This window comes from Vulpes vulpes, chromosome 7 (assembly GCF_048418805.1).
Source record: "Vulpes vulpes isolate BD-2025 chromosome 7, VulVul3, whole genome shotgun sequence".
Lineage (NCBI taxonomy): Eukaryota > Metazoa > Chordata > Mammalia > Carnivora > Canidae > Vulpes > Vulpes vulpes.
The window spans coordinates 10,239,422-10,257,040 of NC_132786.1; the positions used below are offsets into that span (position 1 = coordinate 10,239,422).

The 17,619-nt window shown below is 42.5% G+C and overlaps 1 protein-coding gene and 2 pseudogenes across 34 annotated transcripts in view; all 3 read left to right on the plus strand.

The window, feature by feature from the left end:
* Positions 1 to 17,619, plus strand: part of ATP6V0A4 (ATPase H+ transporting V0 subunit a4) — an 83,388-nt gene that overhangs the window by 14,619 nt on the left and 51,150 nt on the right. For 2 of the 34 annotated variants that reach the window (XM_025982185.2, XM_072762943.1), the window contains exons 2-10: positions 5,712 to 5,806; positions 5,920 to 5,984; positions 7,000 to 7,102; positions 7,241 to 7,493; positions 8,876 to 9,009; positions 10,805 to 10,883; positions 11,158 to 11,252; positions 15,929 to 16,054; positions 16,700 to 16,794. In XM_025982185.2, the coding sequence (XP_025837970.1) occupies positions 8,893 to 9,009; positions 10,805 to 10,883; positions 11,158 to 11,252; positions 15,929 to 16,054; positions 16,700 to 16,794 (512 nt within the window). In that variant the 5' untranslated portion in view covers positions 5,712 to 5,806; positions 5,920 to 5,984; positions 7,000 to 7,102; positions 7,241 to 7,493; positions 8,876 to 8,892. Of the gene's footprint in view, positions 1 to 4,265; positions 4,296 to 5,608; positions 5,807 to 5,919; positions 5,985 to 6,078; positions 6,175 to 6,999; positions 7,108 to 7,240; positions 7,494 to 8,875; positions 9,010 to 10,804; positions 10,884 to 11,157; positions 11,253 to 15,928; positions 16,055 to 16,699; positions 16,795 to 17,619 lie in introns of all 34 variants that reach the window. The other 32 variants (XM_025982184.2, XM_072762944.1, XM_072762929.1 and 29 more) reach the window with 25 other exon arrangements.
* LOC140599807 (U4 spliceosomal RNA) lies at positions 10,603 to 10,684 on the plus strand (annotated as a pseudogene).
* LOC140599808 (U4 spliceosomal RNA) lies at positions 11,996 to 12,072 on the plus strand (annotated as a pseudogene).

Here is a 17,619-nt window from a genome sequence, read left to right on the forward strand (position 1 = left end):
AAAAAGTTTTCAACATTGAGAAGCTGTCAAGTTCATGTGGGCGCATGAAAGTTTTCCAAAATTTTAATTGTTGTGTGAAAGTTAGAATTTCATCATTGGCAACAAACAGTGTCAGTTGTTTTCCTTTGAAATGACAGAACCATTTGGATCATTTCTGAGAAAGCGCCCGCCAAATGCCTCTGTCTGAATAACCAGAGCGTGGCAGCTGTTCTTTCAAGTAAAGATGGTGTTCTATGAAAATAGCAGCTCATTCAGCTTGCCGCTCACACCAGCACTCTTCTGACTTCATTCTGCCAGAAAAGTGCTTTCTGTGTGCTTTCCATTTTGTCACACAGGATATTAAAAGTAAAACAGTATTTCATCTTTCTCCTGGGCCACGGCTCTCGTCTCATTACTGCTCTTCTTGCCTCCCCTCCCATCCACTCTGCAATTAGAAATACATTTTCTAGGTTGTGCCACTGACCGCCCCACCCCACACCTGCCAAGGGCGCCAGGTGCTCCTGTGATTAAAGCCTCAGTCCTTAATGCGGCCTGCAGATCGCCGATGCCTCCTCCTGCCAGCTTCACCAGTGCGATCCCACTCCCCACCCCCTTGTGCTCTCTGCCCTGTTTATACCACCTTCCTTCCGCCCAAGGAGGAAGAGTTGGGGTATGCAGCTCAGAGAGCTGTGCTCTCTTTTATTTATTTTAAAGATTTTATTTATTTGTTCATGAGAGACACATGAGAGGCAGAGACATAGGCAGAGGGAGAAGCAGGCTCCATGCAGGGAGCCTGACGTGGGAATCTTTCCCTGGGCCCTGGGATCATGACCTGAGTCAAAGGCAGACGGGGTGCTCTCTTATTCCCTGTACCCATCTCAGTTATTATACATTTGTCTCTGTGGTTATTTAAGAATTTGATTACTGAGACTGGAGACTCTCAGCTCTAGAGCCATACTCCTTGGGTTCAAGTCTCCAGTTTATTTTATTTTTTTAAAGATTTTATTTATTCATGAGAGAGAGAGAGAGAGAGAGGTAGAGACACAGGCAGAGAGAGAGAGAAGCAGGCTCCATGCAGGGAGCCTGATGTGGGACTCCGGGATCACGCCCTGGCCTGAAGGCAGGCACTAAACCGCTGAGTCACCCAGAGATCCCCTCAAGTCTCCAGTTTACCACCTACTAGCTGAGTGACCGTGAATGTGTCACCTGTCTCAGATTCCTGATCTGTAAACCAGGCAAACAATAACAATGAGGATTTTATTTTATTTTTTTTAATTTATTTTTTTTAACAATGAGGATTTTAATAATACTACCTATTTCTTAGGGTTTTGTCTTAAATTAGCTCATAGTAAGCATCATCTGTATATTAGCCGTCAATACGAGGATTATTATATTTGACTGCCCTGCTAGACTTCTCCAGAACAAGAACTATTTTGTCCATGTTGTACCCAGAATCTCCTAAGGTCTTGCCTGGTGCATCATAGTTGCTCAATCAATATTTTTGAGATGGTTTTCTTTTATTGTCTGTGAAATTTTGGTTTTGATGAAATGCTTGATTTTCTTCAAGTTTGTCAAATTTAAAAAATCAAGTGGTGCAAAGGGTTTATAAAAACAATACTAAAGTCTCCTGGTCTGCTCCATCTACGGTTTTGTTCCCTAAGAACTACTTTTTTTTTTTTTAATTGCTTTTTTTTTTTTTTTAAATTATTACTTATTTATGATAGTCATACAGAGAGAGAGAGAGGCAGAGACAAGGCAGTGACATAGGCAGAGGGAGAAGCAGGCTCCATGCACCGGGAGCCTGACATGGGATTCGATCCCGGGTCTCCAGGATCGCGCCCTGGGCCAAAGGCAGGCGCCAAACCGCTGGGCCACCCAGGGATCCCCTAAGAACTACTTTTGATCAATTTTCTCTTGTGGTTATTTTTACTTTCAAAATCTCCAAATGATATGCTCCCAATGCTGTTCTTGATGTATCCGCCTTAGATAGTATCTATTGGCTCATACACTTATTTACCTTGGTCTCTCCCACCTCCACTAAAACATAAGCTCCATGAAAGCAGTGACTTGGTTGTGTTTCCTGCTGTGTCTGCAGAGCCTAAGACAGAGCCTGATACATTGTAGGTACTCTGTAAATAGCCACTGAATGAGTAGGTGGCCACATCAAGACTTGCTTCTGGAAGTTTCTGTAGATGCTTAGCATTGTGATTGGCATAGTACCGGTAATGCTCAATGGAAGTGAAATCCGCCCTATTTCTATCCTTACTCTTGCACAGCTCTTACCTTCTGTCTCTTCTCCTGTCTGGTCAGTTTCCACATCCATTTTACTACTTACACAGTTGTGAATATGATGGCCCCTCAAGTTGCCATTTTATTTTGTAACATTGTATCACTAAGGTCTTAGAGTTCCCACCCCCAAAGGAATTTCCTGTATTGTTTTTGTCTTTATGGACCATAATCTGCAATCCAGAAATCCGTAAAGTTCTGAAAACAAAACCAGTTTTTATGGCCTTGGCAGCACAATCTGACCTGATTTAACATGACGCATGTATCATTTCTATTGATCTTTCATAGTGAGAATGTAAATATTTAAGTACAAAGGGATTAACATGTTTTGATTACAGGGTGCTGCTGCCAGGGCCCATGGGATGTTATATGAAATATAGTATATACCTAGCTTAACTTTCTGAGTAGAGAACATTCTGAAATCCAAAAGCCATCTGGCCCCAAGGTTTAAGACGTGTCTCAAGAGCCTTATGTGTTTGTTACAGAAATATCAGAGAATAAAGACAAGGACAAAGCACATAAATCCAAATCCAAACCCTACCCATCGTGATGGTTTCAGTATAATTCCTTCTACATCTTTCTATGTGGATCACACTTGTTGAAAAAAATCAATGATACCATATATACCGTTTCATAAAATTCTTTTTAAAAATCAACAATGTACCAAGGACATAACTCCTTGTCAGTAGAATGCCTTTCACGCTATTTTCATAGCTGCCCTGTGTTCTGTTATATATGTGTCATAGTTTAACCACCTTGATCCTTTCCATCTTCTTCAAAGTGGCCCCTGAAAAGGGTTCTGCAAAATCTCCAGGGTTCTGGGCACCAGTTTGAAAACCACCAGACTGTCTCAGTATCTTCATTTTGCTGTGAAGGAACTGAGTCTCAGATTGGGGAATTGTCTTCCCCCTGGGGCCACTCAAATCTCTTGGGCTAGTTTTATTTAGAACACATATCTCCAGATACATATATCCCACAGACCCCTTGTAACCAATGGAGAAATGGACAATGATAGAAAGCTTGTATATGGTTCTACGTCATTTATTTTTTTTTAAGTTTTTTAAAGATTTTATTTATTTGTTCATGATAGACATAGAGAGAGAGAGAGAGGCAGAGACACAGGCAGAGAGAGAAGCAGGCTCCATGCCAGGAGCCTGACGTGGGACTCGATCCCGGGACTCTAGGATCGCGCCCTGGGCCAAAGGCAGGCACTAAACCGCTGAGCCACCCAGGGATCCCCTTCTACGTCATTTCTATCACATGCATAGATTCATATAAACCAGCACCGCAGTCAAGATAAAGAACTATTGTTTGTCGTGAAAGATTTCCCTCATGTTACCCCTTCATAGGCATATCTGCACAGACCACTACCACCACCATCACCACTACTTCTTATCCCTAACAACCACGAATTTGTTCTCCATCCCTATAATTTTTGTCATGTAGAGAATGTTATAACTGGAATCATACAGTGCGTGACTTTTTCAGATTGGTTTTTCTTCCTTCAGTGTGATCACCTTGAGATCTATCCAAGTTGTTGTGTTTATCAGTAGTTTATTGCTTTCAGAGCTGAGTAATATTCTAAGGTATGGATGTACCATAAGTAAGAAATGTGGGTTGTTCCCAGTTTTGGGCTGTTACAAATAAAGCTGCTATGGTTGACATACAGATTTTTTTTTTTTTTTTTTTTTTGGTGAACAGAAGTTCCCATTTCTCTGGGATAAATGGCGTGAGTGTGATTGCTGGGCCCTAAGGAGAATGCATATTTAGCCTTTTAAAAAACTGCCAAACTGTTTTCCAGAGTGTACCATTTTACATTTACACCAGCAATGCATGACAGATCCAGTTTTTCCACATTTTTGCCAGTGTTTGGAATTGTCACTATTATTTGAGTTGTTCTATTAGATATATACTGGTATCTCATCATGGTTTTAATTTGTATTTGTTGACAAAGGTTCTCTATTTTCTTTCATTCACCTATGTGCCTATGTTTCCACCAGTGCCACACTCTTGATTACTGCAGCTGTCTGGTAAGTCTTGAAATCAGCTAAGAGTGGTTTCTCCTCCTTGATTCTTCTATTCATTAGACTTCTGCTGATATGACCCCGTCTGGGAGAAGAGGAGTGCCTGGTTACTCCACACAACCTCCACGCTCAGTGAGGGGGTGGCCTCATTACCAATGGACAGTCAGGAAAATTCTCATTAGATCCCTTCTGATCTAATGAGGCTAACAAGAGGTGCCTTGTTATCACGTGTGGGGCTGGGATTTCAGACTCCGCACTTTGACATGTTACTGGGGAGTGTTGCTTTGGTACATCTGGGTGAGGGTAGAAGTCTAGGCTTTCCACTTGGGCTTTGCTGGCATGAGTGGTCTTGGGATCACAGTTTTTTTCTATGGTGTTTGGCTGGATTAGAGTGATTATTACCTGAAAGTCTTCTTTCTTGCTAGCCTGCCCCTTCCCTGATCCCTTGGCTAGAGAGAACAGAATTTATTTGGGATTTTTTTCTTTTTTAATATATTTTTTTCCTTTATTTATTTATGAGAGAGAGAGAGAGAGAGAGAGAGAGAGAGAGAGAGGCAGAGACACAGGCAGAGGGAGAAGGAGGCTCCATGCACTGGGAGCCCGACGTGGGATTCGATCCCTGGTCTCCAGGATCACGCCCTGGGCCAAAGGCAGGCGCCAAACCACTGCGCCACCCAGGGATCCCCTTGGGATTTTTTTCTATCTGCCTATCTTGCTGGCTTCTGTAGCACCAAGCCTAGAATATAGTAAGCAAAAGAAACCCCAGAAAACTCACCTCTGTCTTTCCTTAGACTCTGAGATTCCTAGAGGGCCTGTCTTCTCTCTTCCTTGCAGAGTCTTCCAATATTTGTTGTCTGCATAATGTTCAGGGTGTTTAGTTTTAGCTCAGTTTCCTAAAGTGGGATTACAGGGTCAAAGGATATGCAAATGGCCTTTCAGACAGATTGCACTAATTTATTGCCTTGCACGTGTTCCATGGTCATGCTGCCTGTCTGCACCTGCCACTCAGGGCTTGAGGAGGGAAAAAAAAAAAAAGCAAGCCTTGAAAGACATTCTCCCTCCTATACTTCTACATTCAAAATAATTATATATTTTTAAAGATTTTATTTATTTGAGAGAGAGCAGAGCTAGAGAGGCAGCACAAGTGGTAGGGGGTGGGGAGTGGCAGAGGGAGAGGGAGAAGCATCCCAGGACCTCCATCCCAGGACCTCTGAGCTGAAGACAGATGCTTAACCGACTGAGCCACCTGGGTGTCGCTAATATTCTATTATACTTTGCAGAGGAGGGCGCTGGGAGCCTGACTTAAATCTCTTCCCCAGGGTCACACGTGGTAAATGAGAACTGGGATCCTGGCTCAGGCAGTTTGGGTCTACACTCTGCTCTTAACCATCAAGATGTGCTGTTCCTCTATCTGCCCCTCAGTGACTCCTGGGCCCTGGAACATGCGAGGACAGCTACACCACCCACTGACGGGGAGACACAGCAAATCTGGGCGGGGATGAAGAGTAGAATGAGAGGTGGGCAAGGGGAGGAGCAGGAGAGGGGAGGCCCGTGTTGGGGCAGGGGCTCCCCTGGCCTCGAGTTCATCTGGCTAGAGAAGCAGAATCCACATTGGTCATTCTCTTTGCAGTTTCGCTCTGAATCCTTCAGCTCTGCTCTGTAGCTCCTAAGTTCAGGCTTCAGAACTTTGCCCAGGTGAGTCTGGACTCCATTGATTCTGCACTTTTGGGATGGGGGGCTGCGGCCAGGCTCTGGTGCTTAAGGAACCCAAGCATGATCCTTCCTACAGGCCTAGTTACAGGCCAGCTGCTTGCACTGCCTTGGGTTCAAGCAGCATCTGCTCTGCTCATCTGCTCCAGCTGCCTTCACCCTGCTGCCTCCCGAGGTAAAGTTAGATTTTTCACAGTGTTCTCAACAGCAATAGTTCTAGTTTGATGATGCACAGGAACCACCTGAGGGGCTTATTCAAAAGACAGCCTGCAGACAACATGGGAAATTTAACACTGATGGGATATTTGATATTAAGGAATTACTGTTGCATTTTAGGTGTGACAATGGTATCACATGCGTGTATATTTTACACACATATATATGATTATCTTTTAGAGATACTGAAATATTTTGAAAGATATAATAGGTGTAGGATTAGCTTCAAAATAGTGTACGGTGGGTAGGAGAGGCAGGTGAGGGTACTGATGATGCGAAATGCATCAGGTGATGCTCAGTGGCCTGTCTACAGGGGTTCCTTTTATTTGTCCTCTGCACTTTTGCAGGTGCTTTAATTTTTCCATAATAAAAAGTAAAATCAAAGAGAAGCATCCTTTTCTTTCTAGAAGGTACATCTCCCGGGCACCTCAAGTGGGTACATGTGGGGATCTGCCTTCACATGGGGAAAGCTGCGCTGCCAAGCTAATTAACGGGAACGAAGGTGCCACAGCAGAGTAACCCCTGAACCAGGAGACACTCCTCTGCTCCTTACCCCTCCACCAAATAAATGGGGGAAGGCGGCCATTCTCAAGGCAAAGGGGAAATACTCATGTCTGGCCCTGTATCTCCAGGGCCAACCTGGGCCATGTTGGAAGTTGACCTTTAGCCACTGAGTACTTATCTGCGTCTCCTCTTTTGAAAGTAAAGTGTTTTTGAAGATAGTTGGTGTTAGGATGGTGGGCACGATACTTAAGTCATTTCTAAAACGATTCCGTTTTTACAGTGACAAGGAGTGTTTGGTGTGCTTCGTAGACACCCTGGGAGTTCATGTCTGGGACCCTCCAAGGCCTCTAGAAACGTCTCCCAAAACTTCTGCTCACGGTGGGGTAAGGTACTTTCCTTAGAGAACAAAGTTACCACTTCCTGGTGGGGCCCCAAGGTCGTGGCCCTGGGCACAGGTGGCTGGGGGAGGGAGGGAGTTTGAGCAGGGCTGGCCGGTGAGGCAGGTTTGTCTTCACCCACAGGCAGGTGTTGATGCAACAGAGCTGCCTCTAGGCTCTGCAGGCACCCAGGGAGGAGTACTGGGAGGGGCTCTTGGCCTCAGGGAAGCCACCTGAGGAATCCCCAAGCCTGAGCTGGTCCTGGGCCTGCCACTCACAAGCCCTGACCAAACAAGGCTGGCCCAGGGGCTCCCTGCTTGAGGGAGGAAGCAGCAAAGAGCCACAGCCCTCGCCCTCCTGCAGATGCCCGGCTAGGACCTGCTGGGACAGAGCTGGGGTAAGAAGGCTTTTCACACCTTATTCTTGGTCTGCTGGATGCTAATGTCTTGTGTCTCTCTTTGATGAATCCGCTGTCTTCTCTGTCAGAAAGGGTAGTATGAATTGTTTTGATTTATCTAGGTCTCAAAAGGCAAAGCATGGAGGCCCCGGCCTTGCATTCTGGAGGGAGGGATGATGTTTGGGCTCTAGTCAATAATTGGGAAATATCTTTTGAACGCCTGCTTTGTGGTTGAGCCGGGCTGGTGATAGAAAGGAAAACATGACATAGCTTTAACCTCATTGAATTTACTGGCTAGTGGGCAACACAAACATTAAGTAATTGCTGGTGATTTATATTCTGGGAGTATTTGGTTCACCTGGTGGTGGCTTATGGAAGAAATGGATCCTTACGCTGAGGCTTCAATGACAGGATTATGTTGGATGCATGGGGTGCTGGGTGGGTAGGAAGACAGTGAGGTTCCAAATCTAGGAAAAGTGTGAACAAAGGTCCTGAGGCAGGAGAGAGCTCTGGGAGAAATCCAGTGTATCTGGAGAGCAGTGTGAAGAGAAACAAAGCTGGAAGGTAAGGCAGAGGCCAGATATGCAGCCTTTTGTTGGACAAATCAAGAGTTTTAGCTCTATTCTATGAGAAATAGAGATGATAGAAGAATTAAAGCAGAGAAGGGATCAACCCAGTGCCTGGCAAACAGTAGCTACTCTATACATTATAAAATGAAATAGGAAAAGGGGCCCATTCTGGAGGTGTGGTAGACCTACCAGAAGGTTGGTCTCTGGGGGCAAATGATTTGTCTTGGCAATGGTAGAGTAGTCCAGAGGGTCTTCGATGGGGATGGATTCTACATGAATACCCTTTTTCCATATAGAGGACCTACAGATTTATTTCATTCTGGCTGACTGCACAGGGTCCTGAGGGTCAGCTTAATCACTCTCCTGTTGATGGATATCTAGGTTAGGCCCATTTATTAAAATTATTATATAATGCAATGTTATCAGAAACATCCTGGTGCATCCATTTTCCCATACATCTTTGAGTTTGGATGAAAAGCTGCAGAAATCCTGGATCATGGGTATGAGTAATATAAAATTTGATAGACACTGACAAATTGCCCTCTGAAAAAGCTGTACAAATTTATACATCAACTACTGAGTGTATGAAAATGCTCTCGCTGTAAGAGTCTATACAACAGGAATATATAATTTTTTAATCTCTTGCCAATGCAATAGGTAGCGAAAAGTGCTATTTCATGTTTTTTAAAATTAGGAGCTGTTCCTATTGGATATTTTTTTCAAGTTGGATATTAATTAATTAATATGCAACTAAAACCACTTTTGATACTAAGGTCCTACTCTTACTCTCTCCAATATCTTTGTCTCCTGCAGACCAAGGCTTGGTCAAGATGGCATCTGTGTTTCGCAGCGAGGAGATGTGTTTGTCCCAACTGTTCCTCCAGGTGGAGGCTGCATATTGCTGCGTGGCTGAGCTTGGGGAGCTCGGATTGGTTCAGTTCAAAGATGTAAGTGCTTCATTCTTGGGAGACCAGAGGAAGGTGGGGTGGGAGTAGATATATCTTTCACACCACTTTTTGATAGTGAACTAAGTACAGGGAGAAGAGCCCTGAGCCAGGATAGATGGGATTCTGTGTGGTTCTACTTGTTCTGGCTAAGATCTGTGATAACACGGAGCAAGTGACTTGCAAACCTGTTCTTTTCTCCATCTGTAACTCCTCTGTAGGAAAGTTTTGAAGCTCCAGTGCAGTCCATACACGTTAGATGGTATTATACTTTCTTTCCTAAGTAGTATTGTGGAGGCCGAGAAAAATTAAGACCATTGCTTTTGTCAACAGGGGCCCAGGACCCATGACTGGGTCCTGCAAAGGATCCTCTGAAAAAGGGGAGAATGTGGGACCCAGGAAATCTAACAAGAGCCCCCTACCCCTGGACAAGCAGAGCAGGACTAACTCCATTTTGTGCTACACCCGCCATCTCATGTACAACCCCCCCCCACCACGACCTGCCTATTGTTTAAGACATTCCCTCACCCTAGTTTAGCTATTAAGCACACCCTTATCAGAAACTAGCACACTTAGGAATGCGGGACCTCTGACCTTTAACCAGCCAAGGAATGAAAACCCCTCTTTTGCCCGCCAAACCTGCGTGGGGATTCTAACCAAATAATAGGCTAGTTCAAATGGTCACTATAAGGTGAATCGTAATTCAGCTGGCCACCTGCGTGTGGACCAACATCACTGTGCAACTTTCTGCATATGTTACAATCTCTTTGGCCACTGGCCCCTATAACACTGCTGTGCTTCTTAGTCTCGGGGTCCAAGTCCCTGCTCTGCTGTGTGGAGTATACTTGGACCCAAGCTCGAGCTTGTAAATAAACCCTCATGTACTTGCATCGGTGTTGGCTCCTTGGTGGTTTCTCAGATTCACAATCTTGGGCACAGAGAATCCGATATCTCCAATGGGCATGTGGATTACCAAACCTTGTTCTGAGAATAGAGACCTATGTTTCTTAACTAGTCTGAGGACAAAGTATCCTGGAATGCACAGTCTCCCTATGGTGATATTCTAGGGCTGGACAGTCTGGAGAGTGATGTTGGGATCTTATTTCCCAGAGGTGGTTTAGATCCTTACCAAGCTTTTTTGAATCCGATTTAGAAAATTGGACTCTTTACTACTTTTCTTCCTCACCAAGATCATGGTCAAAACTAAGCTCCTGCGGGAAGGATCACATCTTGTTCTTTTCATCCTTAGTTCCTAGCATAGGACCTGAGGTGAGGCAGTTCCTCAGTAACATTGATTGGGCAGGATGCCGAATTTTTGTTGGTGATAGTGATAAGGTTGCATGGAACTATGCAAATTTAATATCCTGTCACATTCAAGACTATTGAGGATTTCAAGGCTCATTTGGATGTAAATGCAGCTAAAAACAAGGGAACCTCATCTGTGGGAGGATTATCTTTTAGAATTGTATGAAGGCCAGAGCTGAGGCATATGGGAGATTACATGAAAGAATATCAAGGTTTAAAAAAAAAAAGAATATCAAGGTTTTGCCTGTAACTCACTTGTCTTATACATGGAAATATCTGTTCCTAAAATGAAGCTTTGTGGAGTGGCTGTTCTGTAGCCAATGAAGTTTATACGAGGTGTGATTATTGCTAATTGAAAATTATTCCTAAAATGATTCCAGCAACATTTTCCAGCACACACACACCCCCACAAAAAATCAAAACACAAAACCAACAGGAGTACGTTGGTGGCTGTTGCTACCAATATGTGTTTTGTGGTTTCTCCCCGCTCTAGTTAAATGTGAATGTGAGTAGCTTCCAAAGGAAATTTGTGAATGAAGTCAGAAGATGTGAGTCACTGGAGAGAATCCTCCGTAAGCCAATTTTCTGTTTACTTTTTAAGTGTGAATGGTGGGGAGGTAAGTGGTCTGCTGGGCTGGATTATAACAAATATGTTCCTATTTGTATAGGGACAAAGTTTTCTAGAGACAAAGTGGGGCAATGAGGGTTGGGATCCAGATGCTGTGGCATGTCCCTGGGGCAATTCAGGCAGCTGAGGCGGTTGAAAATCCCAGGTCTGCTGGGACCCATTTCTTAGGTGAGAAAACACCATCACCTTGGGTTATCTTGTGGGGTTTCATCCCACAGGTTTTCTGGAAGATGAGATGCAAAATGAGATTGTGGCTCAATTGCCAGAGAGGCCCCCACCAACCCCTCTTCCACGGGAAATGATTACGCTGGAGGTAGGTTCTTTTCTATGTCTCTGAAGGCAGTCCTGGGGGAACTCTGCCCACTTTGAGGAGTGGTTTCCTTTGTGGGCATAAAATTCTTAGAGGCAGCAAAGTCTTGTTTCTATGGTGGTCATGAACAAGACTTAAGCTGCTGGCATAATGGGGTGTTCTTTTTTTCTTTTTTTTTCGTTTTTGTTTTTTGTTTTTCTGTTCTTCTGTCTTTCCTTTACTATTGTCACCATGCTGTGCATTACATCCCAAGGACTTATTTATATTAACAACTGGAAGTTTAGACCTTATGATCACCTTCACCCATGTCACAACCCCAAACCTCCATCACTACCAATTTGTTCTCTGTATCTGTGTGGTTTGTTTGTTTTTTGTCTTTTTAGATTCCCCATATAAGCTAGATCATGAAGTATTTGTCTGTCTCTGCCTGATGTACACTTAGCATAATGCCCTCAAGGTCCATCCATGCTGTTGCTGTGGCAGGATTTCCTTCTTTCTATGGCTGGGTGAATTCCACTGTATACATACACCAGGAGTCTTTATCCATTCATCTGTTGATGAACACTTAGGTTGTTTCCCTGTCCTGACTACTGTAAATGCAATGAACATGGACTACAGGTATCTTTTTGGGATAGAGATTTTTTTTTTTTTTTTGGATAGAGATTTTATTTCCTTCGGATAAATACCCAGAAGTGAAATTGCTGGATCCAGTGGGAGGTTACCTCATTATCTGTCTGGTAGGAGATAGCTTTGCGCAGTGGCAGTATCGTAGCCTATGAGGTAGCCAATGAGGTTTATCCGAGGCGCGATTATTGCTAACTGTCTGGTGGGAGATAGCTGTTGTGAATCCATCCTAGACCAAAGCTTCTCAGATTGGCTTCTGAGATCAACTGTGCCAAGGTTAGCTGCCTTCTTTAGCCAAGGACATTATAGCTGGCAGGCCTCCCTCTTACTTTTCCTCTCTACTTCTTTTTATAAAACATTGAGTGCTCGCCATGCACAAGATACCTTAGAAAGAAACAAAACATGGCCATGCTCTCTAGAAGCTTCTAGAGGAGGTGATAGAGAAAGGGATGAGGCAATGGGAAAGGATGTCAAAAGGTAGGTAGAACTAGATCCTGGAGGGATTTGGAGATCTTGATTTTAAAAAAAGAATGGGTATTTTATCCTCAGAAGAGGAAGTGGGAAGGTAGGGAAACTTCACTGCCTGAACCTTATCTCTGGCTGGGTTTGTTTTTTTTTTCTTTTAAGATAACTTAAAATTCTTGGAATTTTTGAAGTTGTTAGTAGTATAAATAAAGATACTCTGACAGATATGAGACTGGCAACTTCCCTGGAAAATATTTTGGATCCTGTCATATTAAAGCCTGGATATTTTGGGAGACGTTGAGTTGGTTATAATGTTTCACAGTACCTTAAAAAAAAAAAATCAATGCATCGAAAAAAAAAATCAATGCATCCAAATGAATTTAGTATTGGCTGACTGGTTGGTTTTGAAACTCGATACTCTCATACACTTGTAGTAATAACCAGTTAGATAAGAGGCATTCAGATGTATGCCGAGTCGTCCTTAATCAGTGTGTTTTTTGGATATTACTATTTCTTGTTGTTTTAAGATTATTTATTTTAGAGAGAGAGTGAGTGAGCACGAGGCGGGGAAAGGAGCAGAGGGAGAGTCTTAAGCAGACCCTATGCTGAGCATGGAGCCCAATGTAGGGCTCAATCCCACGACCCTGAGATCATGACCTGAGCTGAAACCAAGAGTCAGACATTTAACCAACTAAGCCACCCAGGCACCGCTGGATATTGTTTATTGTAAAGATGAAATTAGAATGATGTGAGCTTATGAGTAGCAATATCTGTCTAATCATTATTCAAGGGGACAGATTGATTCAACTGGCAATAGGGTGTTCCTCCAGCATTCCTAGGGAGAGGAATCCTTCCGGCAAGAGTACACATGTAGCTTTGGGCTCTTGCCTTGCAGAATTTCTAAAGAGGCTTTCATAATCCTAGAGGAAATATTAATTCAGAAAAAAAAAAAATCTAGGGGATCCCTGGGTGGCTCAGCAGTTTGGCACCTGCCTTTGGCTCAGGCCGTGATCCTGGAGACCGGGGATCGAGTCCCACATTGGGCTCCCTGCATGGAGCCTGCTTCTCCCTCTGCCTCTCTCTCTCTGTCTTTCATGAATAAATAAATAAAATCTTAAAAAAAAAACCAAAACCTACCATCTCAGCAAAAACTGCCTTAACTTTTCTGTTTTTAGGTTTGTCCTTATCAGCTATATGTTTATGTAATTACATGTCCATCATCCATATTATAATTTTCTGCTTTTGCATTTACTATCATATTGTAAACTGTTAATTAAATAATACATGATTCTCCAAAAATATTTTTAAAGGCAGCATTCTTTTTAATAGAATCATGGATAGTAGATAGAGCAAATGGTTAAGAAATGGGGATTTCATTTTCTTCCCTCAACTTTGTGCCACTATAGTTAGTGTTCAAAATTTAGGGTAGTGATGGGTTCCCTGGTGGCTCAGTCAGTTAAGCGTCCAACTTTTAATTTCTGCTCCAGTCATAGCTCAGGGTTGTGAGATCAACCCATGTTGGGCTCTGCACTGAGCATGGAGCCTGCTTAGGATTCTTTCTCTTCCTTTCTCTCTAAAAAACAAAAAAATAGGCTTCAAAATTTTGGGTAGTGATTATCTCTGGGAGGGGAGAGGGTGGGATAAAATTGAAGTCTGGTGATGTGTATGTGGGTTCATGACACAGTTCTCTCCACCTAACATATATAAAATTTTCTATCATAAAAATTTTCTTTTTTTTTTAAAATTAATTAATTAATTTATTTATGATAGTCACACAGAGAGAGAGAGAGAGAGAGAGAGGCAGAGACACAGGCGGAGGGAGAAGCAGGCTCCATGCACTGGGAGCCTGATGTGGGATTCGATCCTGGGTCTCCAGGATCGCGCCCTGGGCCAAAGGCAGGCGCCAAACCGCTGCGCTACCCAGGGATCCCCATAAAAATTTTCTATCATAAAAATGTTAAAGGGGACACCTGAGTGGCTCAGGGGTTGAGTGCCTGCCTTTGGCTCAGGCATGATCCCGGGGTTCCGAGATCGAGTCCTGCATTGGGCTGCCTGAGGAGAGCCTGCTTCTCTCTGTCTATGCCTGTGTCTCTCATGAATAAGATATTTTTTTTAAAAAAAAGTTAAAAGCTCAATTTTTTCTGATATTAATAGGCTTTTGGGGGTTGTGGGGGAGGCAAACTAATATTTGCATGAATATCTTTGTTTTATAGTTTATTTTTTAATCTCTTTGGTAAGGGTATCTCTTAGGTAGATTAAAAAAAACATCTATCACAATAATCTCTGTCTTTTACTAGGTGACCTTAATCCATTTTCACATACTGTGGTTGCTGATTTACTGGCAGTTGTTCTTGTTAATTATTGAATTGATACAGAATTTTTAGAAAATATGTGTAAAATATAAAGAATGATATAGCAAACACGGAGTGCCATCACCCTGTAGGACCTAAAGGGTGACTACTGTGAGGTTCTTAAAGCCCTCTGTGTGCCCCTCCTCTAGCCTTTCCCCTTCCTCTCCTACCCCACATCCCCCTCCTCAACCCCTTGAGATAATAACTTTCCTGAATTTTGCATTTTTCTTTTCCTTGTTTCTTCATAGTTTTATCACACATATAGTCTTCTAAATAGCATATGATTTAGCTTTGCACATGTTAGATATACATGAAATTATTGTTTATTCTTTTGTAACTTGCTGTTTTCTTACATCATTTTATTTTTTTAAGACACCATATTGTTTTGTTTCTGAAAGTAAATCCTTGAATATTCCATACTTTATGGGACTTAATCCATTCTTTTGTTGATGGACATTTGGATAAATGAGAAATGAGCTTTTACATTTTTAAATTATTTACCAAATCTCTTTAAAAAGTGGGGGACCACCTGGGTGGCTTAGTGATTGAATGTCTGCCTTCCTCTCAGATTGTGATCCCAGGGTCCTAGGATCGAGTCCTGTATCAAGCTCCCTGCAGACTACTCCATAAAAATGATTTCACCCAGTGTGAATTTGTGTTCTGATTGTTGATCTTGATGGTGATTTTTCTTACTAGATTTATGCTTGAGACTTACTCATTTTGTAGGCTCATTTTGGAAGGAAGATTGTTTTTTTCCCCTCTGTTTTTGTCTTCTGGCCTTGTTCTGTTCACACTTCTCTGGATAGCCCTTTTTACTTGCTTGTACCTGGTTCTCCAGACTCCAACCCAGAACTAGTGATTCCTTTTTTTTTTTTTTTTATTTCATCGTTACAGTGTGTTTGAGGCAGAAGAGGTTCTCGACATGTAAATTCATTCCAGCTTCCCTTTTTAAGTGTTTTAGATGGAGGAGAGACATGCAATTTGCTGAAATGCCTTGGCTTCCTCAGTAAGCTGATTTCCATCTCCCTAGAGTGTTTTCAAATCTTCCCTATTGGATGCAAATGGATCTACCTTATAGTTTTACAATCCTATTGAGTTGGATGGGACAGCCACTCAACTTCCAGTTACATTACAATAAACTGAATTCTTCCCTTATATTTAGTTATTTGTGTTGATGAATGTGCAGTAAGTGTCATAGCACTGTCTGCTTGCTTTCCCTTCTTTTTCCATTCTGCATAGACTCTTCTAGAAAAACTTGAAGGAGAATTGCAGGAAGCCAACCAGAACCAGCAGGCTTTGAAGAAAAGTTTCCTAGAACTGACGGAACTCAAACATCTCCTGAAGAAAACCCAGGACTTCTTTGAGGTTGTTGTCTGGGGACTGTTGATTAAAGGGACCTTACCCACAGAGTCTCAAGTGTCCATTTTGAACACTGGCTGATTGGAATATGCCTAAATCACTCTTGTTTCTGCCCCATACCAAGGTCATTAGTAAGGGGGAGGGTATTCTGGGTGAAACATGGTGTCAATTTGAACTAGAACAAAAATATTACAGTGATCATTGGAAAGCTTGTGCCCTGAACACGCAGATAGAAGTGGAAGTCAGAACAAAGCATGACAGTGAGTTAGGGCAGATTTGGGATTTGGGAAACTTTTGATCTGGCAAGGAGCACTCTACTTTTTGAATTCTAGTAACTATTTGTGGAAAATTAAAGTTTCATTAAAAATTGACAAACCTGGGATGCCTGGGTGGCTCAGCCAGTGAAGTGTCTGCCTTGGGCTCAGGTCATGATCTTAGGGTCCTGGATTGAGCCCCACATTGGGCTCTCTGCTAAATAGGGAGCCTACTTCTCCCTCTGCCTTAGCCACTCCCCCTGTTTGTACTCTCTTGCTCCGTCAAATAAATAAAATCTTAAAAAAAAAAAAAAAAAAGACAAACCTTTGAGATACAGGGAGCTTTTAAGCTAATCCAAATATGTTTAAGAGAAAGCAGTGGTTTTTTGACTTTCAGACGGAAACCAACCTGGCTGATGACTTCTTTACGGAAGACACTTCTGGTCTCCTGGAGTTAAGAACGGTGCCTGCATATGTGACTGGAAAGCTGGGGTTAGTGTGACTATCCTCAGAAAGTTACATGTAGATGGGTTTCTGGTCCATAGCTGTGCCTGGAGTGTGATAGATTTCCCTGAGGGTTTAAGTGAGTGAATGAATGAATGAATGAATGAACAAACAAACCCCTGGAATGAGGGTTATTTCATATGATTATAGGCTTTTACACAATAATAAACCCAAGGGTAACCTTTCCAGGTTGGTGGAGTGGGAGATAGTTCACCATTAGCAAAAGGGTAATACTAACATTCCCAGAGTCTGAAGAGTACAATGTTTGTGTTGTTCCTAGGCAGGAAGGATGTGGCAAGGATTATTTAGATGGGTTTTCTCAACGGTTCTCTGCTTCCTTTTCTTGGAAATACTGTTATGGTAATAAAATAGATTCTGAATTGGCTGTTTGAAGTGCAATTAGAAATGAGGTAGTTAGAGGATCACGTCCACCACAGGAAGGAGTTAATATGTTAAAATGTGTGGTGATTCAAAACAGTGGGATTTCATTCAATGTCCAAGTAAAATTGTTGCATATTCATTGAAAATACTTGCTCAGAAGGTAATATAGGATTAGCATATGTTGAAAGTGAAAGAGCAATGAAAGTAACCGTTTTAAAGTTAATATAAAGTTTCCATTGGAAATTATCTAGACACCTGGATGGTTTTATTTTATTTTATTTTATTTTATTTTATTTTTATTTTTATTTTTTCCTGGATGGTTTTAAAAGCAGAGATGAACCAAATCGGTATATATGTCTCACTTCTAGCACATTATTTGTAAAAATGCATAGAGCCCAGGGTTGAACAATTAGAACAGTTCCTTTCTTTAGC